At 34.4% G+C, this 23,555-nt stretch overlaps 1 protein-coding gene across 1 annotated transcript in view; it reads right to left on the bottom strand.

The window, feature by feature from the left end:
* The window catches only part of LOC122536031, a 32,038-nt gene that overhangs the window by 2,744 nt on the left and 5,739 nt on the right, over window positions 1-23,555 (bottom strand). Inside the window, exons 2-5 of the mRNA XM_043668050.1 lie at window positions 8,990-8,994; window positions 5,966-6,107; window positions 4,114-4,263; window positions 1,524-1,679 (exon numbers count right to left, since the gene is read on the bottom strand). Of these exons, the coding sequence (XP_043523985.1) occupies window positions 1,524-1,679; window positions 4,114-4,263; window positions 5,966-6,104 (445 nt within the window). The 5' untranslated portion in view covers window positions 6,105-6,107; window positions 8,990-8,994. The remainder of the gene's footprint in view (window positions 1-1,523; window positions 1,680-4,113; window positions 4,264-5,965; window positions 6,108-8,989; window positions 8,995-23,555) is intronic.

The raw sequence follows: 23,555 nt of genomic DNA on the forward strand, positions 1-23,555 counted from the left end.
CTTATAAAACTAAATAAATTATCGCGAGTTACGATTTAGAGCAACGAGGCATTGATCAATCGGGCTCCAATGTATTTTGACACGTTCATTCGTACAAGTGTTTTTAATGATCAAGCAAAAAAAGAACTCATTCATGAAGGAAAATTCAGTCGGAGAAAAAAAAGAGTCGTTACGATGAAGAGAGCTTCCATGGACGTACGGTTCTCCCTGTTCAAACGTTTAGACGGAACATTTTATTGCCGCTATTGTCTGTATGGCCGTATCAGGCTATCTTTAACTCTGTCAATGCCATCGTCAAGCATACTCGACGAAGCGAGGTATCGTGACACCAGTGTCGATCTTGAGAGTATCGTTGAACTAAACGCTGACCCCACAGACAATAGGAGGGAGGATGTTGCGTCTTTCAATGAAATTTCAAGGAACTTCTTTTTTGCTCTGTCACATTATATCGATGATAAACTATCCTCTTTTCAAGGCATTCGTCGACTATATTTGAAAGTATGTTGACTGTGTACACTAAAGTTATTTTGAAGGACGGATAACGTTACAGATATAATCGACATCCATTATACAATAAAATGAAACAACTACTTGTTACAACCCCACCGATAGCCAACGATTTTTCGGAGAAATTCTGTAAGCTTAGTTACAACTATTATATTTAACACTATATATATATATCCTTACGGCAACCGGTTATGCCCGGTTTATAGTTGTAACTAAGCTTATAAATTCTATAAGCTTAGTTACAACTATTATATTTAACACTATATATATATATATATATATATATATATATATATATAGTGTTAATTAATGTACTATTATATTTAACACTATATAATGTTAAATATAATAGTTGTAACTAAGGTTATAGAATTTATAAGCTTAGTTACAACTATAAACCGGGCATAACCGGTTGTCGTAAGGACATATATATATATATATATATATATATATATATAGTGTTAAATATAATAGTTGTAACATATATTATATATTATATATTATATATTATATATTATATATAGCTATATATATCCTTACGGCAACCGGTTATGAAACCTTTTAAGGAAAATACAGCTAATTTAACCTCTTGCGCTGGAACGATATGCCACGCACGTCGAGAATATTTTGTAAAAAATATTCCAAATTGCAACGTTTTCTCAGTTTATTTAAATATAACCCATAACAGGCAAAACAAAAGACAAGTTTATTAATTCTTAATAATTTCCATCCAGCGATGTCATACCGACGAGTTCGAAAGAAAAAAGAAAAGCGACGAATTGTTGTATACGGGTTCGGTCACTCGTTATGGTCCGTGCGACCAGTTGTCAGCGCAAGTCAATTTAATTAACAGAGAACAATGCACAGAATAACTTTCAGGTACGAAGAGAGATTATGTATTTTCGTCCTTTTTGGACGAGAGAGAGTCGAATGAACGAAAGGAATTTGAAATCAAATTTTTAAACCGGACACATTGGTACGTTTTGGTGTTGAAAAAGAATGTCAAGAAAGAGTACCTTTAGGAGACTTTTTGGTGTTGGTCTCCGGTTTACACCTCTTGGTCAGTCGGCGCGTCTTCTCGCAGGAGGCATCGCTGTTCGCTTTCAAATTGTCCATTCTCGTCATCAGCTGATTCACGCATCCGCTCCACGTGCCCTTTTCGTACCGGCAGGCTGTAAGTTCCCCGCCGCGCAGAGATAATCATAAACTCAATTATCATTCGCATTAACTGATTAAATTGAAGAATAATGTTTTTTAATTTTAGTTTGAATTATTATTCAAATGGATTGATTATTATAATAGCTTTAATGTTTAGAATTATCATTATAAATTTAAATTCGATATATTTAAAAAATTATTGTATAAAATTATTGTTAAATTTAATTTTGATATAATTTTGATATTTAATATATGTATTAATTTTTAACTAACTTATACATTTAATATATGTATTAATTTTTGTTTTCAATAAAGTTAATATTATTCTATTTTATATTTGAATCCAGTTTGTTAGTCATTTTTTATATAATTATAAAATGAGGATATGGTGAATTTCGTTTTAATTCTTCATTTTATTTAATATTTTATACTTTAGTTTTTTTTTTTATCATTATTATATCTGTTAAATTTGTTTTGTAGATTAAATTTTTATATCTTAGAAATATTAAATTTATTAATAATTTTAAATTTATTTATATAATTTTATCTTTCTTAGTAAAAATTCCAATATGCATGACTCATGAATGATTATTAAGGCGGCAACGGTGCATATCTCCTGTTACAAAACGGCACACGACCACTGAAACTCTCTTTCTCATTTTATTCATTCATTTATAACAAAACACTGCTACTAAATATCGGATATTTTTAAGAAACAATAGCTCTTTATTATCTATATACGTGTTTTTTGAACAAAAAAAAGTTCTAAGACAAACACAAAAAGATGAAAAGGGTTGGCCATTATTGCTTTAATATATTTACAGCTGAACCATCGTAGACAAATCACACATTTAAGGCGTCGATTTAGAAATCACAGCTGTGGGAATTCATTTCAATCCAGCTTCCCAAAGTAGCGGACATTCGAGCAATCGGAAAATATCTGTGCTGCCGCGGCAGCAGATTAGATTCTAATTAAATGTCACATTAAAAAGTTCCACGTCAGTTTATGTATGTATGTACATCGAACGTGACCAGTTCCCGCGTTTGATGCTGCTGCTTTTAATCAGAACATGCTTTCCCTTTCATTTCCTTTACTTTTGTTTGTTTTATCATACAGCGGATCATCAGAATGTTATTCGAACATTCATAGAAACCTTCCGCGAGTATACAATTCTCATGAATGTACAATTTCGTTCATAAGCAGAGAGGAAATTAGTGGCAAACACGGCCATTTTGTCATGCATTTATCATGCGAGTTGTGCACCGTTGCCCGAAATCATCGACAAACTGGAACGCTTGTCTTTCTTCATTCCGTTATCAATTAATTAAGATGTCCCTGGGTTTCTCGTTAATTAGTCAGATCCATTAACTCCCGTTTTGTGTAAAGAACTATCGAACCTCGCCTCGTGTCGCTAGATTAAATTGTATATTAATTAGCGAAAGACAAGCTTCCTATTTATAATCTCCCGTTTATAATCAATAAAACAGAAGCGTTTAAATATCAAATTTATCAAACAGTCTTGTCGTGGTAATTTATTTAAACATACTTCAATACGGGAGTAGGAATGTTGATCTTTTTCTTTTTGACGTAGAAGTAACGAAAGAGGTAATTCTGATTATACACTATATTCCATTTCTTTTTTTTTTTTTATTAAAAAAAAAAAAATTACGAGAAATCCTTTTCTGAATAAAGTACTGTTGTAATGATTGGCATTGCCACTGAAAGTGATTATAACTTTGTAATTTTTTCACTCACTCGACTGCAGATTTTTATAGAAAATATTCACAAGTGCCAACACATAAAATATCTAAAGCGGAGAATTTATAATTATTCTGTTTTTTCATTTGTCTTTTATTTCTTTGTGTGTGTCCATAAAAATGTAAAATTCACATAAAAATTCTCGGTCTTCTAAACACACACAAACTTCAAAAAAACTATATAACTATGTAACTGTATAACTGTATAACTATATAACTATTAAATCGTATAACTATATAACTATATAACTATATGACTGTATAACTATATAACTGTATAACTATATAACTGTATAACTGTATAACTGTATAACTGTATAACTGTATAACTGTATAACTGTATAACTGTATAACTGTATAACTGTATAACTGTATAACTGTATAACTGTATAACTGTATAACTGTATAACAATATAACTGTATAACAATATAACTGTATAACTATATGACTGTATAACTATATAACTATATAACTGTATAACTGTATAACTGTATAACTGTATAACTGTATAACTATATAACTGTATAACAACATAACTGTATAACAATATGACTGTATAACTATATAACTGTATAACTATATAACTGTATAACTATATAACTTGTATAACTACATAACTGTATAACTATTAAATTATATGACTACATAACTATATAACCAAATCGAGAAGAATTTGAACAAAGATGTACCTTTTTTACACTTTTTCTGGATGGTCTTGGTCTGCTCGCAGGACTTGTCGCCCTTCTTAAGGTTCAGCGTGCGGGACCGCGTGTTGGTTTTCGAGTCGCATTCCGACCATTGACCCTTCACGTATCTGCACGACGAAGTGCTGCCGGATGCTGCGTCAACAGATGCGAAACGTCAATGAGAGATAATTGAAGACACGACCGATCAAGTGGACAGAGAAATTCCCGAACGAACAGGACGGCCGTTAATTACCACGCGAGAGGTTTGGCCCTTTTCTCATCATCAATCGCTCGATACGTTCGAAACTAGAAGTAACAATATCTAGAAACAATAGTATTAATTGTCTCTTCTAATTAAAACTAACTGTCTGATATATGTTTCCTGCGCCCCTATACATAGCGGCGCAGAGACTCGACGAGTAATAAGAAATCAGCTGGTTTGAAGACGAAGAGGAACAGGAAAATACGGGCAAGCAGAAAGTTGCAGTAACCAGGAGGTACGAGCTTCGTAGCTCTGTGTAATTCAACGTGATCCTCCAAGTTGGAATTTCAGCGGCGGCCTTCTTTCGGCGACTTGTTCCATTCTGAAAAGGAGCCCGAAGAAAAGCTCTCGTTTCCTCTCTATCTATCTCTATCTCTCCCGTTTCCTTCTTCCATGGCCTTCCGGGGAAGCACGATCCTGGACCGAATAAATTTCTAAGACCAAATGATCTTAGTTGACAATGAAACGGTGCGCGCCACTGGATGATATTTCAATTGTATTCCCAGTCCTGGCCGCGGGAGAGGAAGCCCGAAAGATGAGAGAAAGAGCCGCGCTGAGACAAAAGGAGCTTTTCATTCTCCATGAGCCCACGGTTCGCGATACTACGCGCCGAGCATCGTCTTTCCTTGATACACCGATACACGTTCAATCGACCTCGCCAATGTGTCGCGTTATCTTTCGTTTCTTTCTTTTCTTTTTTTTTTTTTTTTTAATTTTTTTTTTTTTTTTTTAGTACCAATTGAGAATTAATCGCGACGTTTTTTCGATGGTTTGTAGAGATATCGAGCATAAGGAATTCGTGGAGATTATAGATCACCTGAAACGAGAAATGAAGGAGAAATATGTAATTGAGAACTGAGAATTGACATTTGGTGCATACGATCACGATACTTAAAGTATAATTAACGCATCGTATCCTCTGTGACGACGGAAGTTAAGAGAAGCAGAACCCTCGAGGGCACCATAGGGAAGTATATCATCTAGGTATTTAAAAAGTTTCGTAAAATCGACGCTAACTCTAATAAAAATGGTCGACGGGATGTCATCTTGGAAACATTTACTTGAGAACAAGCTCTGAGCCTTCCCAGAAGATAGAACACCGACGTGACTTTTTCCCTACGCGTAATTTAAAGGGGGCCACCATCAGCCACCATCATTGACTTTCCCCCGTGAGCAAACATTCTGTGGCTCGAACATCTTGCAAACACCTATCAGATATTAAGTTTCTTCGTCTCTCGAGGAAACTGACGAGAAACCCTGCGCGGGGTAACTTTTCAAAATTTCAATTCTTCTCTGTTGATCTTCCAAAAACTCGATCTTACAAAGGACAACATTCAACGCTGTCCGAACTTTCAACTCCCCGATGAGATAAATAAATAAATCTTGGTCGAGGGAAAAAAAGAAGCGACTTGTATTGGAAAAGTCAAAGAACGCTTCAAGATATCTCTCGTTACTTCTATTATTTGATCTTCTCCTCCTGTTCCAATTTGTTATTGCAGGAACGACGAAGAAACGCATACATATCGTATTCGAAATCGAATTCGTTTTATTCCGACGTGACGTGTGTGTTGATTGCTGAATTAAACTCAGTACCTCGTTCTTTGGTGCCGCGAACGGTTCGTACAAGAACCTCCTTGTCGTCTTCCTCCCAGAGATCAGATTCCGCCCTGACAGTGACGATGACCATCAACAGGGCGATACCGATCAGCGCCAAACTCCAACACAGCTTCATTCTGCGAAAATAAAAAGAAGAAAGAAATATTAGAAAAAAAAGAGAAGATAGACGAACGTCTCGTCAATCTACTGTCTTTAATTATTTATAGAGCATCGAGGAAGTAGAAAAAAGTCTACGTCCACCAGAAATGGAGAATGGCTGGACCTGAAATATGGAAGCGTTGCGCCGTGTTCTCGTGGAAACATTTTCAAAAAGTTCCGGGCAAAAATATGAATAAATATTCTTGAAATACGATCCACAAATTTTCAATCTTACTCTTACTTTAGAAAACACAGAAAGCAATCTATGATAGTTCAAAATTTAGTTTAGTACGAAATTTAATTGAGATACCATGGTTCGCAAATTTCTTTTTTTTTTTTTTTTCAAATTTTCATTTACTCTCCAACGACAGAACAATACAAGCGTCGAAACAAGGGTCGAAAATTGAGGTCGAAAGTGACAGATATTTTGAGAGAAATATCTTCAACCCAAGAACGCATTTCCCCTTCAGGGAAAATCCGGCAAAATTTATGTTCGTAGTTAACATAAAATTCAAGGGAACGACGTTCTCGTTTTTTTTTTTTTTTTTTCGTTTTCTTTTCACTAGTAGAACGAAAATCGCGCTCGAATCGATTTTCGTTTTCTCACAAACGTTTACCAATTACATTGGGACGTTATTTTTTACTTTCGTGGGTAGCGTGTTCGAAATTTACAGGTAAATTAGTTCGCGCCACTGCCGCGAGATTGGAAAGAACTAATATTTTCACTGTTATAGAATTCTCGTTGATTGTCAGTCTCACGACCATCGGAAAAGTGCCAAAGTGCCCTTGTTTCATCCGGATTGAAAAAGGTAAGAATTTAATTGCAAACATTTTCACACAGGTTGATCATTCTTTCATACGTTTGTTGATCATTGACGGACTATTTGTACAATAGACTAAAGAAGCATGTAACTAAAGAAGCAAATCAACTGTTTCAAACTTATAGATTCCACAAGCATGAACAGAGTACGAATTGAAAAATTATATAACGATCTTGCTCTCGTTTCGATAAACAAGCAAAAAAGACATTAATTGACATTAACGTAATTTTAATACGATCATGATACAACAACGAGATAAATGACACTGAAATCACAGCTTACACGTTTTTTGTAATTTAATAGCGGCGTAAGTTAATGTACACAGTTATAATTGGTCAACAACCTGGTGAACGATATTTCAACGAATAACAATATTTTATTTCGCAGATGTTCTCGTTACTGGAGCGGAGATAATTGCCCGTTTTATTTCCAGCGATAAGTCACGTCTGAAAACACCGGTCAAACAAGACCGTAGTTTGCATATCGTCGAAAAGTTTTCACCCATTTGTCGCTCGTAAATTTTGCAATCGCCCGGCAACGTAGGAAGTACTAATTGCCAAAGCTGCAATCTTCGATGGGTTCTCCTCGTAATTATTGAAATCAACGGGGGGAGGAGGGGGTAAATAAACGTCGAATGTTTTCTATCTTAATATTCGATTAAACACGGTGGGCAGACGCTTTATTTGAAAATAAATGGAATATTAAATACTTGGCCAGCGTACTTGGATGTATGAGAGTGAAACATACGAAGCATTTACATATTCGAACATCTTCGCTCTGAATATTGTGAAAATATTATCAGATCCATGCGTGTGAAATATGTTGTTTCCTTGAAGCGAATTTATTGAGCGTTAATTACTTTAGCGAGGAAGAAATTTGCTATAAATTGTGTATATTCAATGTTGAGAAAATTCATAAGAAGAATACTCGAAACTTTACTATTAATCTCGCGTGAATCAGAAATACGCTAAAAATTGGTATAAATATTAAAATTAGTTAAATATTACAGACATTCTTCGTCCTGATTAGACAAATTTTCGATCTGCAAATTAATTAAAACACAAACTGGGGTTAATTAATTTTTTTATCCTAAATTGCAACATCTTCACAATTTCAAGTACATTTAGGCAAAACGAATAATAAATTTATTACTTCTCAGTTAATTTCTATCCAGTGATATGCCGATGAATTCAAAAGAATTATTGTACACGATTCTGGTCACTCGTTACGGTCCGCAATCAGTGCGCCACAGCGCAAGTGGTTGAAAAAAAGACACCGTGCCAATTCCATTCCAAGAATTTTTGAACACTGAAATTGACAATACTGACGAATGTAGAATTTATTTGTTAGATAGACGATGTTTCGAAGAAGCTACGATCAAGGTCGCGCATGCGTCACCAATCGACAATTAACAATTCAATAATATCATCGCTTGTAATTTCTTCGCTAGTTTAATAACTTCCGACAAATATTTTGGTCGATCTATAAACTGGTGTTTGACACAGATGCATGAACAAGTTAAATCGTCCTGTTAATTAATAGGGAAGTGCGGGGGCGAGAAAATTATAGCGAAAGCAATTCGTCGCCCCCTCTCCTCCCGCTGCCGCAGGAGGAAACGTTCGTTTGCCTCTTACATTTGCACGGCAATTACTGAAATCTTGCCCATTTGTGAAATTGTCAACAATTTCGACAATCAATGCCAATGGAACAATGATATGTTTATCTCGTTACGAAGCTACTTTGCGGCGCAATCAATCGAAATTGATTCGGGCAATAAACGCCGAACAAACGCGGCTCACACGCACCGGCGGCCTCGCTTTTACATCGCCGCGGGGGAAAGTTAATTTTAATTTTCTACGCGATCGTTCAACGCTTGCGTCGCCGATAAAATATTCATGGTTCCGTCGCTTTTAAAAAAGCGTTATAAAAACTGGGACACACTTTATTCGCATGTAATTCTCCCTTTTCGCCATCAGCAACGAACCGTTTAGGACACTCGAAAACAAGTATCCCGAGCGATACGTTTGGATGGTAATAAAATCACGCCTTCGCGTCGCGATGTGATTTTACCACGAGCATGTTAGTTTTCCGAAGAAGAAAGAAAAAAAATTGTCTTTGAACGCGATCGTGTAACACTTCATGCAGCAAGGATGGAATAAAATGTACAAGTAACGTAATATAACTGTATATAGAGTGCTTCTTTAAATGCAGAACGTTCTAACCTTCGGCCGGCGGCTTGTTTACTTGTTGACCCAAACTTATGTGGGTCATCCATAATCTAAAAGTACCGAAGGTTGGCATATTTTATTGCATGCGTTTATATTATAAATATGTAACGTTGCAAAGTAAAACCAGCCACAACGGTGGAAAGTGTGTGTGTGTGTGTGTGTGTGTGTCCAGTAACTCGTAGAAGAAGAAGAAGAAAAAACAGAAAGAGGCTGAATAACGATGGCAAAATTCGAAAGAGAGAGAATCGTACATTATTCGATATTCCGTAATAAAGAAATTATGAATGAAGAAACGCTCGAGCGAAAACAGCGGCGTCGATCGAGACGCCCCACGGCGATGAACGCCGCGTTTTAATTAATTTCCCAAAAAAGAAAGACTCCGAGAGGAACGATATCGATTCAGTTACTGCGAGGCGGGAGATTGAGAGAATGGCACAAAGTGGAATAGCATGCAGGGATAGATTGAATAGGGGAAGAGGGGAAGAGAAGAAACTATGCAAATTTTTATCGCTGCGCGTTGTACAGTTAACTTTGAATCATTTTCACTCTGATGAGCTCCCATTGAAAGTATCACAGGAAAACTACCGATTGTTGCTCGTTTAGACTAACGTTGAACAACACAACGTAGACTCAATTTTCGCGGAATGACCGACTACGTATAATTAGCGGTTAGTGCGCGGAGCGTTAGCATCGCTATGGAAACTGTGCACGATAGCTCTTCTACCGTTGTAGATATTCGTAGCACGCGTTTCGTCTCGCCGCGGAAGTAAATTAATACCCCGTGGTACCCGCATAAAACTACTACTGTCTCTGCTGTTCGTTGTCACGAACGAATTCTATTACTATGGAACAAAGATGGATCGTATTCACCGTTTCGAAAACTTAATTTCAACTTTTGTAGTTAGCTTCCCTTTCCCCGTATAAATACCTACGCGTCACGAATTGTTCAAAAAGCTGTTGCTTGCGACTTTTTATTAATATTATAATTACTTATAAAGCGTTCCTCAGAAAATGTCTTTAGAAATTTTTTTTTTAATAATTTCAGTAACAATATTATTTAATACTATTAATTTTATTTTGATAATTTTAGCAATAATATTATTTAATAATGTTATTAATTTTATTTTTATAATTTTAGTAATAATATTATTTAATAATGTTATTAATTTTGTTTTGACAATTTAAGTAATGATACCATTTAATAATATTATTAATTTTGTTTTGATAATTTTAATAATGATACTATTTAATAATATTATTAATTTTAGTTTGATAATTTTAGTAATGATGTTATTTAATATTATTAATTTTGTTTTGACAATTTTAGTAATGATACCATTTAATAATATTATTAATTTTATTTTGATAATTTTAGTGATGATACCACTTAATAATATTATTAATTTTGTTTTGATAATTTCAGTAATGATACCATTTAATAATATTATTAATTTTATTTCAATAATTTTAGTAATAATTAATTTTTAATAATTTAGAAATGCTTCCAGAATAATTTTTAGAAAGATACGAACGTAGTATTGTGAAAGCAGAAACGTCACTTTTTAAAATAAGCACGGTCGAATTTTTCTGCGAATTTTTCCTATTTTTTTTTTTTTTTTTTTTTACGAAGTTATAAGAGCTTAAAATATCGGACAATTTTTCATCGAGTGTGAGAATATCGTACCCAGCGGGAAAACTGTCGATATTTTAAACTATTACAACTTCGTAGGAAAAAGAAATCATGAAACAATACAACTGAACTCATTCTAAAGCTACCTTTGCAATGCTAAATTCCTTTCTTTCAAAGATATTTTTACGATAACTTTCAGAGTCATTTTGAAAATACGTAAAGTGAAAATATTTTTCCTTCTGGAAGTTTCCATTCGCAAATTCGGCGTTGAAAAATTTCTTTCATACTTAAATCCGCTATGATCTCGAAGATTGAAATCTCCCTTTTCTTGAAACTTGTTGTACGATTTTTTTTTTTTTAAGAGTTTAAAATATAACTCTGCAAGACTTTAAAATATTGACAATTTCCCATCGAAAATGTGAAAATAGTTCGCGAAGCTATTTTGTTATTACTATTGAAATTGAAATTCAGAAAAAAATTGTAACAGCCGTTCGTTAATCTCTTATATCGTGGCAACTGAGCAGGGGCGGTGCTCTCGAGTGCTCAGACAGCAAATATTCCTAAAGATGTTAGTTCTGTTCAATTATTATCGAAACGTGGGAAAGATTGCTAACTGAAAGAGAGAAGGAGGTCATTCGCGGAATAACGGGGAAGGGAGCAATGATTTTTTAATGTCGGGGGAAACTCGCGGCCAGACGTATTATAACCTCGTTTCGACGAAAGGGATGTTAATTAATCTTGAGAAGCAACTGTCTTCGTTAACGCGGCGTTACAAACGAGAGAAACCAGCTACCAACTTTTTAAATTTATAATTAAGCCGGTCCCTTCACCTCGTTTCTCGATCTTCGTTTCGAAAGCTCATACACGTAGCTTCCTTTGAATTTGAAACAAATTATAAATATCTTCAATTTCATTTGCGATAATTACATTTATCGTGCAACAAGGCTTTCCGTTGCCTCGTGAAAAATTAATGTTACGGAAGCAGTGTCATACGATGTCTACAATTTATGAACCATAAATTTCGCAACGGACTTCGTTTTTCAACTGCTAATTGCATCAAGACGCAATAAAATTCCCGGCTTTTTAACAATACTACTCTCAGAGAATGATATTGCACGGCAATAGTATTCGCGACGCTGTATATCAGGTTATAAACTGAAGAAAAATTACGCTGTTCAGTTACATCTATCTCTCTGTACATGCTTCTAAATATAAGTTTGCACGAATTTTCTCTTCTTATAATAAATGTTTGACAATCTCGTTCATCCCTCCTATAAAACTTCCCCGCGTGAATTGTGTCGATCAATAAATAAAACTTTGTGTCTCGAAATGTGCAATTAACTTGAATGATAAAGCAATTGCTTTAATCCCGCTGACAAATATTCCCCCGAACCAATCTCTCTTCAATTTCAAACATCATAATTAATCGGCAATACGATTTTAAACATATAAAATTGGAATTATTCCAATAATTAGTTTCTTTTGTGCCGAGTAAATTGTACAAAAGACGGTGTAACAACGTTTCAACACGCGAGAAACAGACAGTGTGAATTGCAGTTTCGCATTAGGAGTCCCAACAGAAAAGAGAAAGAGAGAGAGAGAAAGAGAGGAAAATTAACACGAAAATAGCTGTGAGTGAAGGCCTGGAAGAATGAATTTTAACGAGGGGGATAGGCATAAGAGAATGGCACAAATCGGGCCGAAACCAGCGACGAAAAGTTTAATAACCGCGCGTTAATGAACGGCAGCTGCAGTTCCGCGAATCGTGCTTGCAGCCGTGTGCCATTTCGCACAGGCTGCATTCTTATGGGGTGAAAAGAACGGCCACTGGTGAGAGGAAAAAAAAGAGAGAGAGAGAGAGATTGTTGGAAAGAGTATAGAGGAGAGGGTAGAGGGGGCAGGAGTGGCAGAAGGACAAGAAGAAAAGAAGAAAAGAGGTTAAAAATCGGGAACACGTGAAGAAAAATCGAAAGAAATGGGAGTGGAGAGAAAATAAAAAAAAAAAAAAGGGAGGCGGGAGAAGAGAATGAAAATGAGTAAAAAAGGTTTATCAAAAGGGGATGAGAAAAGGATTTAAAGTGAAGAATTATAAAAGAACTTTGATGAAAAAGGAGTGATTGAGTGAAAAATGGTGAGAAATGGAAACGTGTGTGTGTATGTGTGTGTGTAAGTGCAAGAGATAAAAAGAGATAAAAAATGGAAAGGAAAAGGAGGAGTAATTGAAAATTGGAGAAGTAATTGAGAGGAAGAAAAATATCACAATAAACAGGAATAAAAGTGGTGAAGAAGTATTGGTACTTTGTGAAATTATATATATAATTAAGAGGATTAAATAGTAAAGAATACATAAAAAAGCGAAATAGAATGTGCAAGAAATTAAAGTGAGAAAATGATCGTTAAATGGAGCAAGGAACTGGTCGCAGACAAAAATGCACGAAACAAAGAAAAACGATGGAAAAAAAATGGAAGATAAAATAGCAACGCACATTAAACAAACGAATTAAAAAAGAAGACTAAGAGGACTAAAGAAAGTAGATGGAATATATAAAAGAGTTTTACATGTTGCTCAAACCTGTAAAAAAAGTCTTTCACTCGTTAATTACTTAAAGTCTAACAAGTGGCGTTATAACAATTGGATTATAACACACGAATAAATACAGAACAAAAGCGCAACTTTAAATTATGCTACGAAAATTAACGTTACACAGAATTACTTTTAGACTGCCTCAGCACGCGATTAAACGTTAGCATAGAATATTTAATAAACCTCAATAATTATAATTTCGAAGCGACGTGATTATCCAGGAAATTTAATCTATTCTAAAGAACATATGGCGCGCAGTACGCGAAATTTCCAATATATTCCCCACCTCTTGCAATAACAATTGTTGGATTAATTTTCGAAATTAATTACCCAGTTTGGGTATAACGCGAAATGGTTTGTCTTCCGTTATTAAATTTTTACAAATATTAATATACAAAGATGCTGACCGTTTATTTTATATAAACGTTTAATAATAATCGAGATGGTTGTTATATTATTCTGAGATTAAAAATAATGTAACAACCATTGTTTATTTAACGTTTATCAATCCCTGTTGTATCCAACGTTTTAACCGGGACGAAATTTTGATAGAATTAAATTATTCCTCTTTATATTATATTCTACGATATAGTGTGTGCACAGTCTATATATACATACATTAAAAATGTCGGTCAGTGTAGCAAGTTTTTGCTAAAAAAAAAAAAAAAAAAAGCGGTGCATTTTTCGATACAGCTTCATAAATATGCGGAACGACGTGTGGTAGCACGACAAAATTGCAACGCTGTACGACGGCCCTGACCGATCCCGGCCACGGAAGCTGCAGATTGATTTGGTAAAGGGTGCACACGACGATACGCATAAATCATTGTTTCAAGGTCCTTCCTTGCATCACACACGGTTGAACGATGTACCGTTAGAGGCGCATAATATGCAACGTTTGAAGCATGTCTTCAAAGAGGTCTCTTGAAATTGATCCTGTGTGAAACAGTGGCTCCCAAACCGGGTGTTACGAGAACGAAATTCAAGGCAGGAACAAAGCCACTGGGAAAGCTTGTTACAGTGACATCCTACTCTTCGCTGAAAAATTCGATTCTGTGTGAATATAAAACTGTCAAACTTTATATTTTCGCAATACGATTATCTTTTTTGAAAGTTAAATATATATATATATATATATATATATATATATATATATATATTGAGATAAAAAAAGTAAGTCCGAGCTATTTAGACTAGATTTAAGTACGATGCAAAGAGTTAATATAATTTTCTGTTAATGAAGCTTAAAGTAGCAATAATACGATAACTCTGCAACACGACGACATGGTTCTTGAAAGTTAAGATGTTAACAATTTCTATGATATACTTTTTTGAATTTATTTTAATATATATTTTTTAAAATTATTTTATATACATTTTTATATATATTTTTGAATTTATATATATGTGTGTAATGTAAATATCGATACGTCTTAGATTTATTGTTTTTAACTTTCAAAATATATATATATATATATCTTTTCATAAAGTTTAGAAAAATAATAATTTCAATATCTTTGCGTCGATCCGAACGTCGCACGAAAATTTTTCCCCCTGTAGGTATATCGACATTGCGAAGATCGATGCGAGGTGTTACCATAATCCCTGGTCAAATCACTATTGTTAGCCAAGCCATTGACCTGGAAGCTGAACGGAATGATCGACAAGAACTTGGTTCTCGCAAAAACTTTATCGGTGACAAGAACTACACGTGAAACCACGCTGAAAAATTTTCATTGAAAGATGAACGAATTTCGGCATAAATATTTCTTACGTCACTATTTCCAATAAAACAGAACAAACTCGTATCAATAAAACAGAACAAACTCAATTTCTGTCGCGAATGATTCGAAATTTCTTATATTACAATCCAACGACTGTCATTTTAACTTTAAAAAGAACTACTCGTATACTTTCTGCTCACGAGTATTATTTGGTTGACTAAATCGAGGGTTGGTTATTCTACGTTCCAACGTAATAACACGTCGCCTAGTTATTTGTAAACAGGGTTTAACAAAGTCAGCGATTGTGTGCAACCAGATCCGCAGTTTTCAGCATTCCTACAGCTACTGTTGTGGCGACTCGAAGAAAGTTTCTGGTACCGCGTTACACTGCTGACTAGCCAATATTATTTACAAGATCAAATAACCTCTCACGAATGCGTTAATTAATCATACAGCGAACGCCATCTGCAGCCATCGCGATAATAACGTAGAAATCGTTTTTATCCGCAATGATGTTCTGTGAAGTGGCGCTCGAGCTAGTCATAATAATAACCAAGTGGTCATACTTATATTTCAAACAATAAAAAGAAGAAACGGGAGTGAATAAAATCTGAAGGTGAAGCGAATTTTTGTGAGAAAGAAAAAGGAAACTGACAGAAGCATTTGAATACTTCTGTATACTATATGTATACTCATTTTTTATTAAGTATATATTTCCAATAAATGTTTTGTAGACTGTGATTTTATATAGATTTCTAAATTGGTTTCAAGTACTGCTACTACTACAATTGCAGTAATTGTGTCTTATAGTTTCAATAAAATTTCAACAAGACATAAAATTGTTCTATTACTTTACTGTGGATATATATATATCACAGCAGCTAGAATAAACCGGGTATCTCCCCGGCGATTGTAAACTGAAATTTCTGTATGGACAGCAATGATAACGCCATTTGTAAACAGTTATTATTACTAGGACAACTGAAGGAGTCTCTAGGGTAAATTTTATGAACGTCACCTTGGGACATCGAAAGAAGGTACTGAAAGTACTTTGAAAAGGGATAACACAGGTCGCCTGATGAAATAATCTCTACCGTACAAAACAGAGTGATCTCTTTAGCCACGAATAGCCGTCAACACGTGTTCTGACGATAACTAATCGTCGTTCACGTGTTCTCTCTTTGGTAAGGGAGTTCTTACAATAGGATCTCACAAGGGATTTTCTATCTCCAAGGTAAACTTTTCCTTCTAGACTGATCGATAAAAACAAAAATATATGTTTAGAATTTATTTATATATGTTTAGATTCATATTTATATACACACATATGCAACATTGACTATTCTACTTTTGAATTTTGTAGGAACGTTGAAAAAATATATGACACACATGTACAGTTAAAAAAAAAAAGAAAAAAGGACTATAACGTTTGATTATTAATAATTAATGTAGAACTGAAACACACACACGTAAGAAAATAATAATATGGAGCATATTTTAACAACTGATAAAAGAGAAACGAGAAATTGTATTGTTGATTTCCTTTTCTACGTATTTCAAGTTCTAAGGAGGGAAGGAGAAGGAAACGAAATCAGTTGTAAGATCCATTTCTATGGAATCAATGGCAACGCCTGATATCGAATACTATCGACCAGCGCAACGATATTGCACGGGAAAAGGAAACTGCTCGAGATATCATTGCTCTATGATACAGTCTCACCTTTAGTTTCAGCTACGAACAGAAAAATGTGATGCCAAAGATTGTTCTTATACTTTTCCCTTGCATATTTTATATCTACATGTACGTGTATACGAGTCTATAACAATAAAGATTATTTCCATGGAAAGTCGAACGCCTTTATTTTCAGAAGTTTTGGAATGATATTGTACGTCGAGATGGAGGATGGAAGTCGTCGTTGTTCGACTGTAAACCCATTGGAATTTAGCGAATCTCAAGCTCTCAGGATTTGCGAGCATCTATGGGTATGCTCCGCATTCTCTGTGACATGTCTCTTGAAAAATCAATTTCAAACTGACAATACGAGTAAATGTAACAAATGCTAGTTCACTGGGTGACTAGACGAGGAAAACCATGATTTATACACATTTATTTTAACCCAAGGCTTTTAATTATTTAAAGCAATTATCAAATTCTTTTCCCACCCGAACACTGTGTGCAATGACAAATGAAGTTTCTCGAGTTCACGCACGGATACATATCTCGCAAATTGCGTTTGCTTCGGATAATTTAATTTAATTTAACCTGTTTCGGTAATACGTTTCACATGCATGTTACATTCGATAATGATGGTTCTGTAATTCGTTGAAAATTCGTACAATTATATATCGTGCCAGCCTTCTATTTATTTATTCATCGACAAAATGGAGAAACATTTTCCTTCATTTTCCGTTCCGGGGAAAAATAACAAATAATAACGATGCATTGAAAAATTCGTTTTGATGCCGGTACGTGCAATTTCAAAGATATCCTCGTTAATTTCGCGAAAATTAAATACTTACTATCCAACAAACGTGCATCGCGCTTTCGAGTCTTTGGAATTAGTAGAGCACACGGTGGAACGTAACAAGAATATGTATATAGAGGAAGTTAAAAAGAATGAAAGGGAAGGGGGGAGGGAGGAGGGAAAGGAAAGAAATTCAAAATCGTTAAAACTCCAACGTAACAGAGCACGAAAGTCGTTAAGTTAATTTGGCGTGTCACTCGGAAAATTCTCTTTAATTACGGAAGTCCACTCGAGCTTTTTCTATACCGGAACCGTAAGAAAGCTGCATTTTAGACATTCCGCCCTTATTACTTGGGAAGCGCTTTCCTCTTCAATTATGAGGCACTAACGAAATAAAAAACGGGGAAAACAGTTACGAAAACAACAAAGAAAAAAATGCACTGTACAACTATCGTTATTCTCGCGATTAAAAAAAAAAAAAAAGAAAAAAACGAAAAAAAAACTCGAAATTGGAAAATGAAATTTTCACCACTGAATCCTGGCAATGAAATGAAAACGAAAAAAAAAAAAGAAAAAATAAAATTCAATTGTGCGAAGCGAACAGTTGAAAATTGCCATTTACGCAGTGTTGCTGTTTCCGGAGAAAAATTTTGCACAAAACATAAGTTACATAAAAATTTCCAGTAATGTTAAACATAAATATATATAGCTCCTATAGAGAAAAAATTAAATATCGAATCAATTTAATCCGCAGGTTCTTTAATTTATAATGTGACTCGAGCACTAAATTGATATATATATATATATATATATATATATCTAAAATTTTTAGGGTGGGACCAAGATAAGGCTTACATACATCTCTAGTTACATCTGGCGAGGAAATCTGTGCGAACTTGCTTCCCTAAACACGGCATGAGCACACAGATAAATATTATCAGTTGTATTGACATGGAACCAACAGAAGACTACCCTAATCTATGTACATATGTATATATACTGACGCAGCCCTGTACGTCTAAGCTGGACCGATTTTATTCGATTTATATCCCCTTTGATACCGTGTAACATAACATTTGACCTATTTCTCCACCGAAGACTATATTATCGACGTAAATCAGGCGCTCAAAATTTTAACCCGACCCGCTCGTATACAGGGTGTTCCCGGGTTAAATCGCCAAACTTTAGAAATTTATGAATTTAGGAAAATAAACAAATTTTTTTCCTCTGGAAGTATGCTCGCAACTGTTTCCTTCAAGAGATATTTGCTACTAAAGTTGTAAGATTTAATAACATATGCCGTCGGAATAATTCAGGTTTATTACGTATGTATATTATTAAAGAAAATTGTTGTGTTTATTACTAAAAATAATTGTAATTATTATTACTAAAAATAATTATTTATTTTTAGTAATTATTATTTATTTTTATAATTTATTTTTATTATTAATTATTTTACTTTTATTTATTTTTATTTTAATTGTGTTAATTATTTATTTTTATTTATTTTTAGTAATTATGTTAATTAGTTATTTTTTAGTAATTATTATTACTAAAAATAATTGTAATTATTATTATTACGTATGTATATTATTAAAGAAAATTGTTGTGTTTATTACTAAAAGTAAATTGTAATTATTATGTTTGTAATTATTGTAATTAATATGTTGCTCAAAATGATTATCATCAGCTTCGAGACAAGCATTACACACCTATCATGTAACAGAAGAAGTGGCCGATTGTCACTGTACGCCTATTATTTCGTTACACGCTTGCATTATTCTCAATTTTAATGTTTCAATGTTATTAACAGGTTGCTCGTACACTTTTTGCTTCACTGCTTTCCGCACGAAAAACTATTGAAATTAGGTCCGGTGAACGCGGAGGCCAATTGACATCTTCAGCATGACCGATCCATCTTCCGGGAAAATGAATATTAAATTTTTGCAGCGAAGCAAAAAATTGTACGAGCAACCCGTTAATAACATTGAAACATTAAAATTGAGAATAATGCAAGCGTGTAACGAAATAATAGGCGTACAGCGTCAATCAGCAACTTCTATTATATGATAGGTGTAATGCTTGTCTCGAAGCTAATGGTAATCATTTTGAGCAACATATGTAATAATTGCAATTAATTTTAGTAATAAACACAACAATTTTATATTTGATAATATACGTAATAAACCTGAATTATTTCGATGGCATACATTACTAAGTCCTACAACTTTAGTAGTAAATATCTTTTGAAGGAAGCATTTGCGAGGAAGAGCATACTTCCAGAGAAAAAAATTTGTTTATTTTAAGGTCCTAAATTCGTATCTAAAGTTTGGCGATTTAACACATATTTCGCGTGAGTGTGCTATGTTAAAAGAAAAAAAAAAAAAAAAAAAACAGAAGGAAAGGGAGAAAGAAAAATGAAGTAAATCTACAATTTAGTAACTCTTTCCAATCTTTTTTTAACTCCAGTCCATCTTTTTTGCGAAAGAAAGAAATGTTTTTTTTTTTTATTTTACTCCCTTCCAATTCAATCTAGCGACAAAATAAAAGGTGAAGTAGTGAAAATTGAGAAAGGTCACTAAACTGCGTAATTAGTCGCAGTGACAATGGCTAGACCCGGCGATGCAAGCAAGAAGAGAAAGAATCCTGGCGATACTTGTCGACGTGGTTAAGCAAGGAAATTCTGTTTAATTAGAGAAACCCACTCGAGGCTTTCTTGCGGTGAAAGCTATTTTTAAAAGATCCCTGTCCTCTCTCAGACCACCCTCGCCGTGTCCTTTCTTCTTCTTCTTCTTCTTCTTCTTCTTTTTCTTCTCAAACTGTGTGTGCATCGTGAAACCCAGCAGCGCGGCTTCGCTTTTGTTTACAGAGACGTGCCAGATAGAAACAACGTCGAGAGAAAAAAAACGACAGACGAAGGTGACAGGGGAAGTAAAAGGAACTTGTGTATGGAGGAATCTCGGGGAATATGTCGTTACGAAACTCGCGCGTCCCGTCCGCCATGATGAAAAAGCTCGGATTAACAGATTCTTTGAAAACCTTCTAGAAGAGAATACGAGCCGGCACGTCACCGGAACATTCACAATGTGCGAAATCTTTGTGGCTCGATTACTAATTCGCAGTCCTTTGTGGTTACACAGGTCTCGTACATCTTAATCCTCCGTCGGCAAAATGGTTTTCCATTGACTATACGGTCGACTTTCATTCCACAGTTTTTCATTCCTTTTTTTTCATTTTTTCAGATTTAAAACAGAAAATCGGAAAATTCCTGCAACAATGAGCGCGATGCTCCTCGCGTGTTGTCGCTTTACATATAGCGTTTTTCTATCTCGTATTTGACAAGATAAACAAAACGTTTCACGTTTGACAAGTCTATCGTTCCGATTTTCGGGCATATTTGGTTTTATATCGAATATTTCAAAAATTGTTGCCCTTATACTTCTACGCAAATTTGGACTCTCTAGCTTAATTCATAAGAAATTATTTTTTATTAATATTTTAATATTTTTTTCTTATTAATTTCTTTTTTTTTTTATTAAGCTTCTTAATATTTTCTTATGAATCTCTTTTTTTTTATTAAGCTTCTGCATACTGGACAATAGCAAAATAATCTTTTTTTTTTTATTAAGCTTCTTAATATTTTCTTATGAATTTCTTTTTTTTATTAAGCTTCTGCATACTGGACAATAGCAAAATAATCTTACTTTGCCTTGAACACTATGAAAGTAGTGTGAAATTTCGTGCGAGTATATGTACATATGTATTATCTTGTAGCGTCAGCCATTACTGAGTATAATTATAAAACTCTTCGGTATCTCGCCGTTGTTTTTTCGAAGTTCGCTCATCACTCGCAGTGAATATTGATTTTTCATTTCTTTTACAAGATTGATGGATAAAAGCCAATTGTCATGTGTCACGTTCCGTATCGTGAAATGACTGTCAATTCTTTTACGTAACACAATAAACGCTTCTCCTAAAACGGCAGCGAAAACTTATAATAATTATCAACGACATAATTTGTACAAGGTATATGTATCTTTTACAATTCGTGATAAAGTTATCCTATAACTCTTTCATAGATACTAACTCATATTGTTCATATTGCTTCGTTCTCGTCGCGTGTTTTGGTCGTCGAAGCGGAGACACGTTCATCACGCACTTATATATATATATTACAAGCAGTATATATATATATATATATTACAAATAGAAAAAGTTCTCGTGTATTCCGATGATCATTCTTTTCTACGCCACCGAAATGTAAAAGGCGTAAAAAGGCCTTGGAGTTCGTACAAATCATTTATAATACGTCTGATACGAAAAGCTTTCCGTCCATTTCCACGTTTTTTTCACATTTTTGATTTTCTCCTTCGCAAATACGTAGTTAACGATTGCCGATTGTTCTCGGCTTTCATCCACATTTGTACTCTGAAATTATTTCTGCCTCTGATGATATTCCGTCCTTTCATATTGTGGCATATTTTCTTTTATTTCTCTTCCTTCTACTTTTTTTATATTTTTATTTTCTGTCCGTATGGAAATCCAAATCTTTAAAAAAAAAAATCTCCTTTGAAAGGAATATGCTTTTCAATGTCCTCTCCGTCAGAGAATTCTTCGTTGAATCACGATCATGTAGAGAATAAGATAATTCCTTTGGTGACCTTTTTTGCCATTTTCAAAGATGAAGACTGCTTCCTTGATATTACGAGAAATTTTCTTAATAAATACATTAACGGGGAAAAAATATGCGCGTATGAGGGAATTCACTCGCGTATCTCACTAACGTGACCAGGATTAACATGTTGCTGATGACATAAATGGTGATTATTTTGTTAGTATAGACGATATAGTTGAGAAATCCTAATAAGTTTAAATTTTTTTTAGACAGATTTTGTCTGATTCTCTTTGTTTCAGAGGAACAAAACAATAAAATCCTCGTCTAGACCCATTATGCCAGCGAATGATTACGAAGACGCGACAGGTTCTAATGAATGAAGGCTTTGATGAATGTGTTTTATTTCGCGATTCGGTTTTAATTGCCGTGGCTTAATTCCGTAGCTTTTAATCATCGTTGGTGAATTTATAGGCTAATGTTATATAACTGGAATATAGAAGGGGAGATAATTGTATCAATTACAGTACAGTCACGTATCGTCCGTGGTATCGATTTCATCTGGCTGGTAATTGGCTCGTTTTCTAAATTATCCGTAAAATTAATTCTCCATTGCTCGAGTATTCTTCAATGCGTACAACTGATCCATTCATACTTGTTATCTGAATCTGCCGGTCGAAAAATTCATCGTATACTTTATCAATGAAAAAAAAAACAATATTTCAACAAAAATGAAACAGCGTCCAGCGGATGTACGGATACACGGAACGAACGAAACACATTTTACCGCTGTAAAGGGCGCTCGATGCCAAAACTATTCTAACGGCTATCAGATTTCGAGTGCGCGATATGAATGAAAAAAAAAAAAAAAAAAAAAAGAAAGAGGGAAAAAAAAGTAGAAAAAGTAACTCGGTGAAACAAACAAACGGGAAAAGCTGGAAAAGTAATTGATTTTCACGAAGATTAAAGGTCGAGAGTGCCAATAACCCGTGACAGGTTAAAATCTACTGGGCGTTTAACAATGAAGAAAAAAAAAAAAAAAAACGCTTCGCGCTGCGCTGAACGCGTAATTGAAAACCGTTACCATTTGTCTTGTATCTAGAGAAGGAGGAAAAAACGTCGGAATTTGACGAAATTATCGGAACGCTTCGGTAAATATCGGTGGAAGCTTGGAGACAATACAGCAACTTTTACTTTTGTCGAGAGTCGTCGTCTCATCGATGGCCATTGTCGCGGTGTTCGATGAAAGAGACGCGTGTACACAGAGCGTGAACACAGCATTCACATTCAAAAATTGAAAAGTTAGCTTGAAAAACCGCCGGCTGGAACGAAACGTTTTTACCGAGATGAACGTTCATTAAATA

The sequence above is a fragment of the Frieseomelitta varia genome, unplaced genomic scaffold (genome assembly GCF_011392965.1).
Source record: "Frieseomelitta varia isolate USP_RPSP 00005682 unplaced genomic scaffold, Fvar_1.2 scaffold_154, whole genome shotgun sequence".
In the NCBI taxonomy this organism is placed as follows: domain Eukaryota; kingdom Metazoa; phylum Arthropoda; class Insecta; order Hymenoptera; family Apidae; genus Frieseomelitta; species Frieseomelitta varia.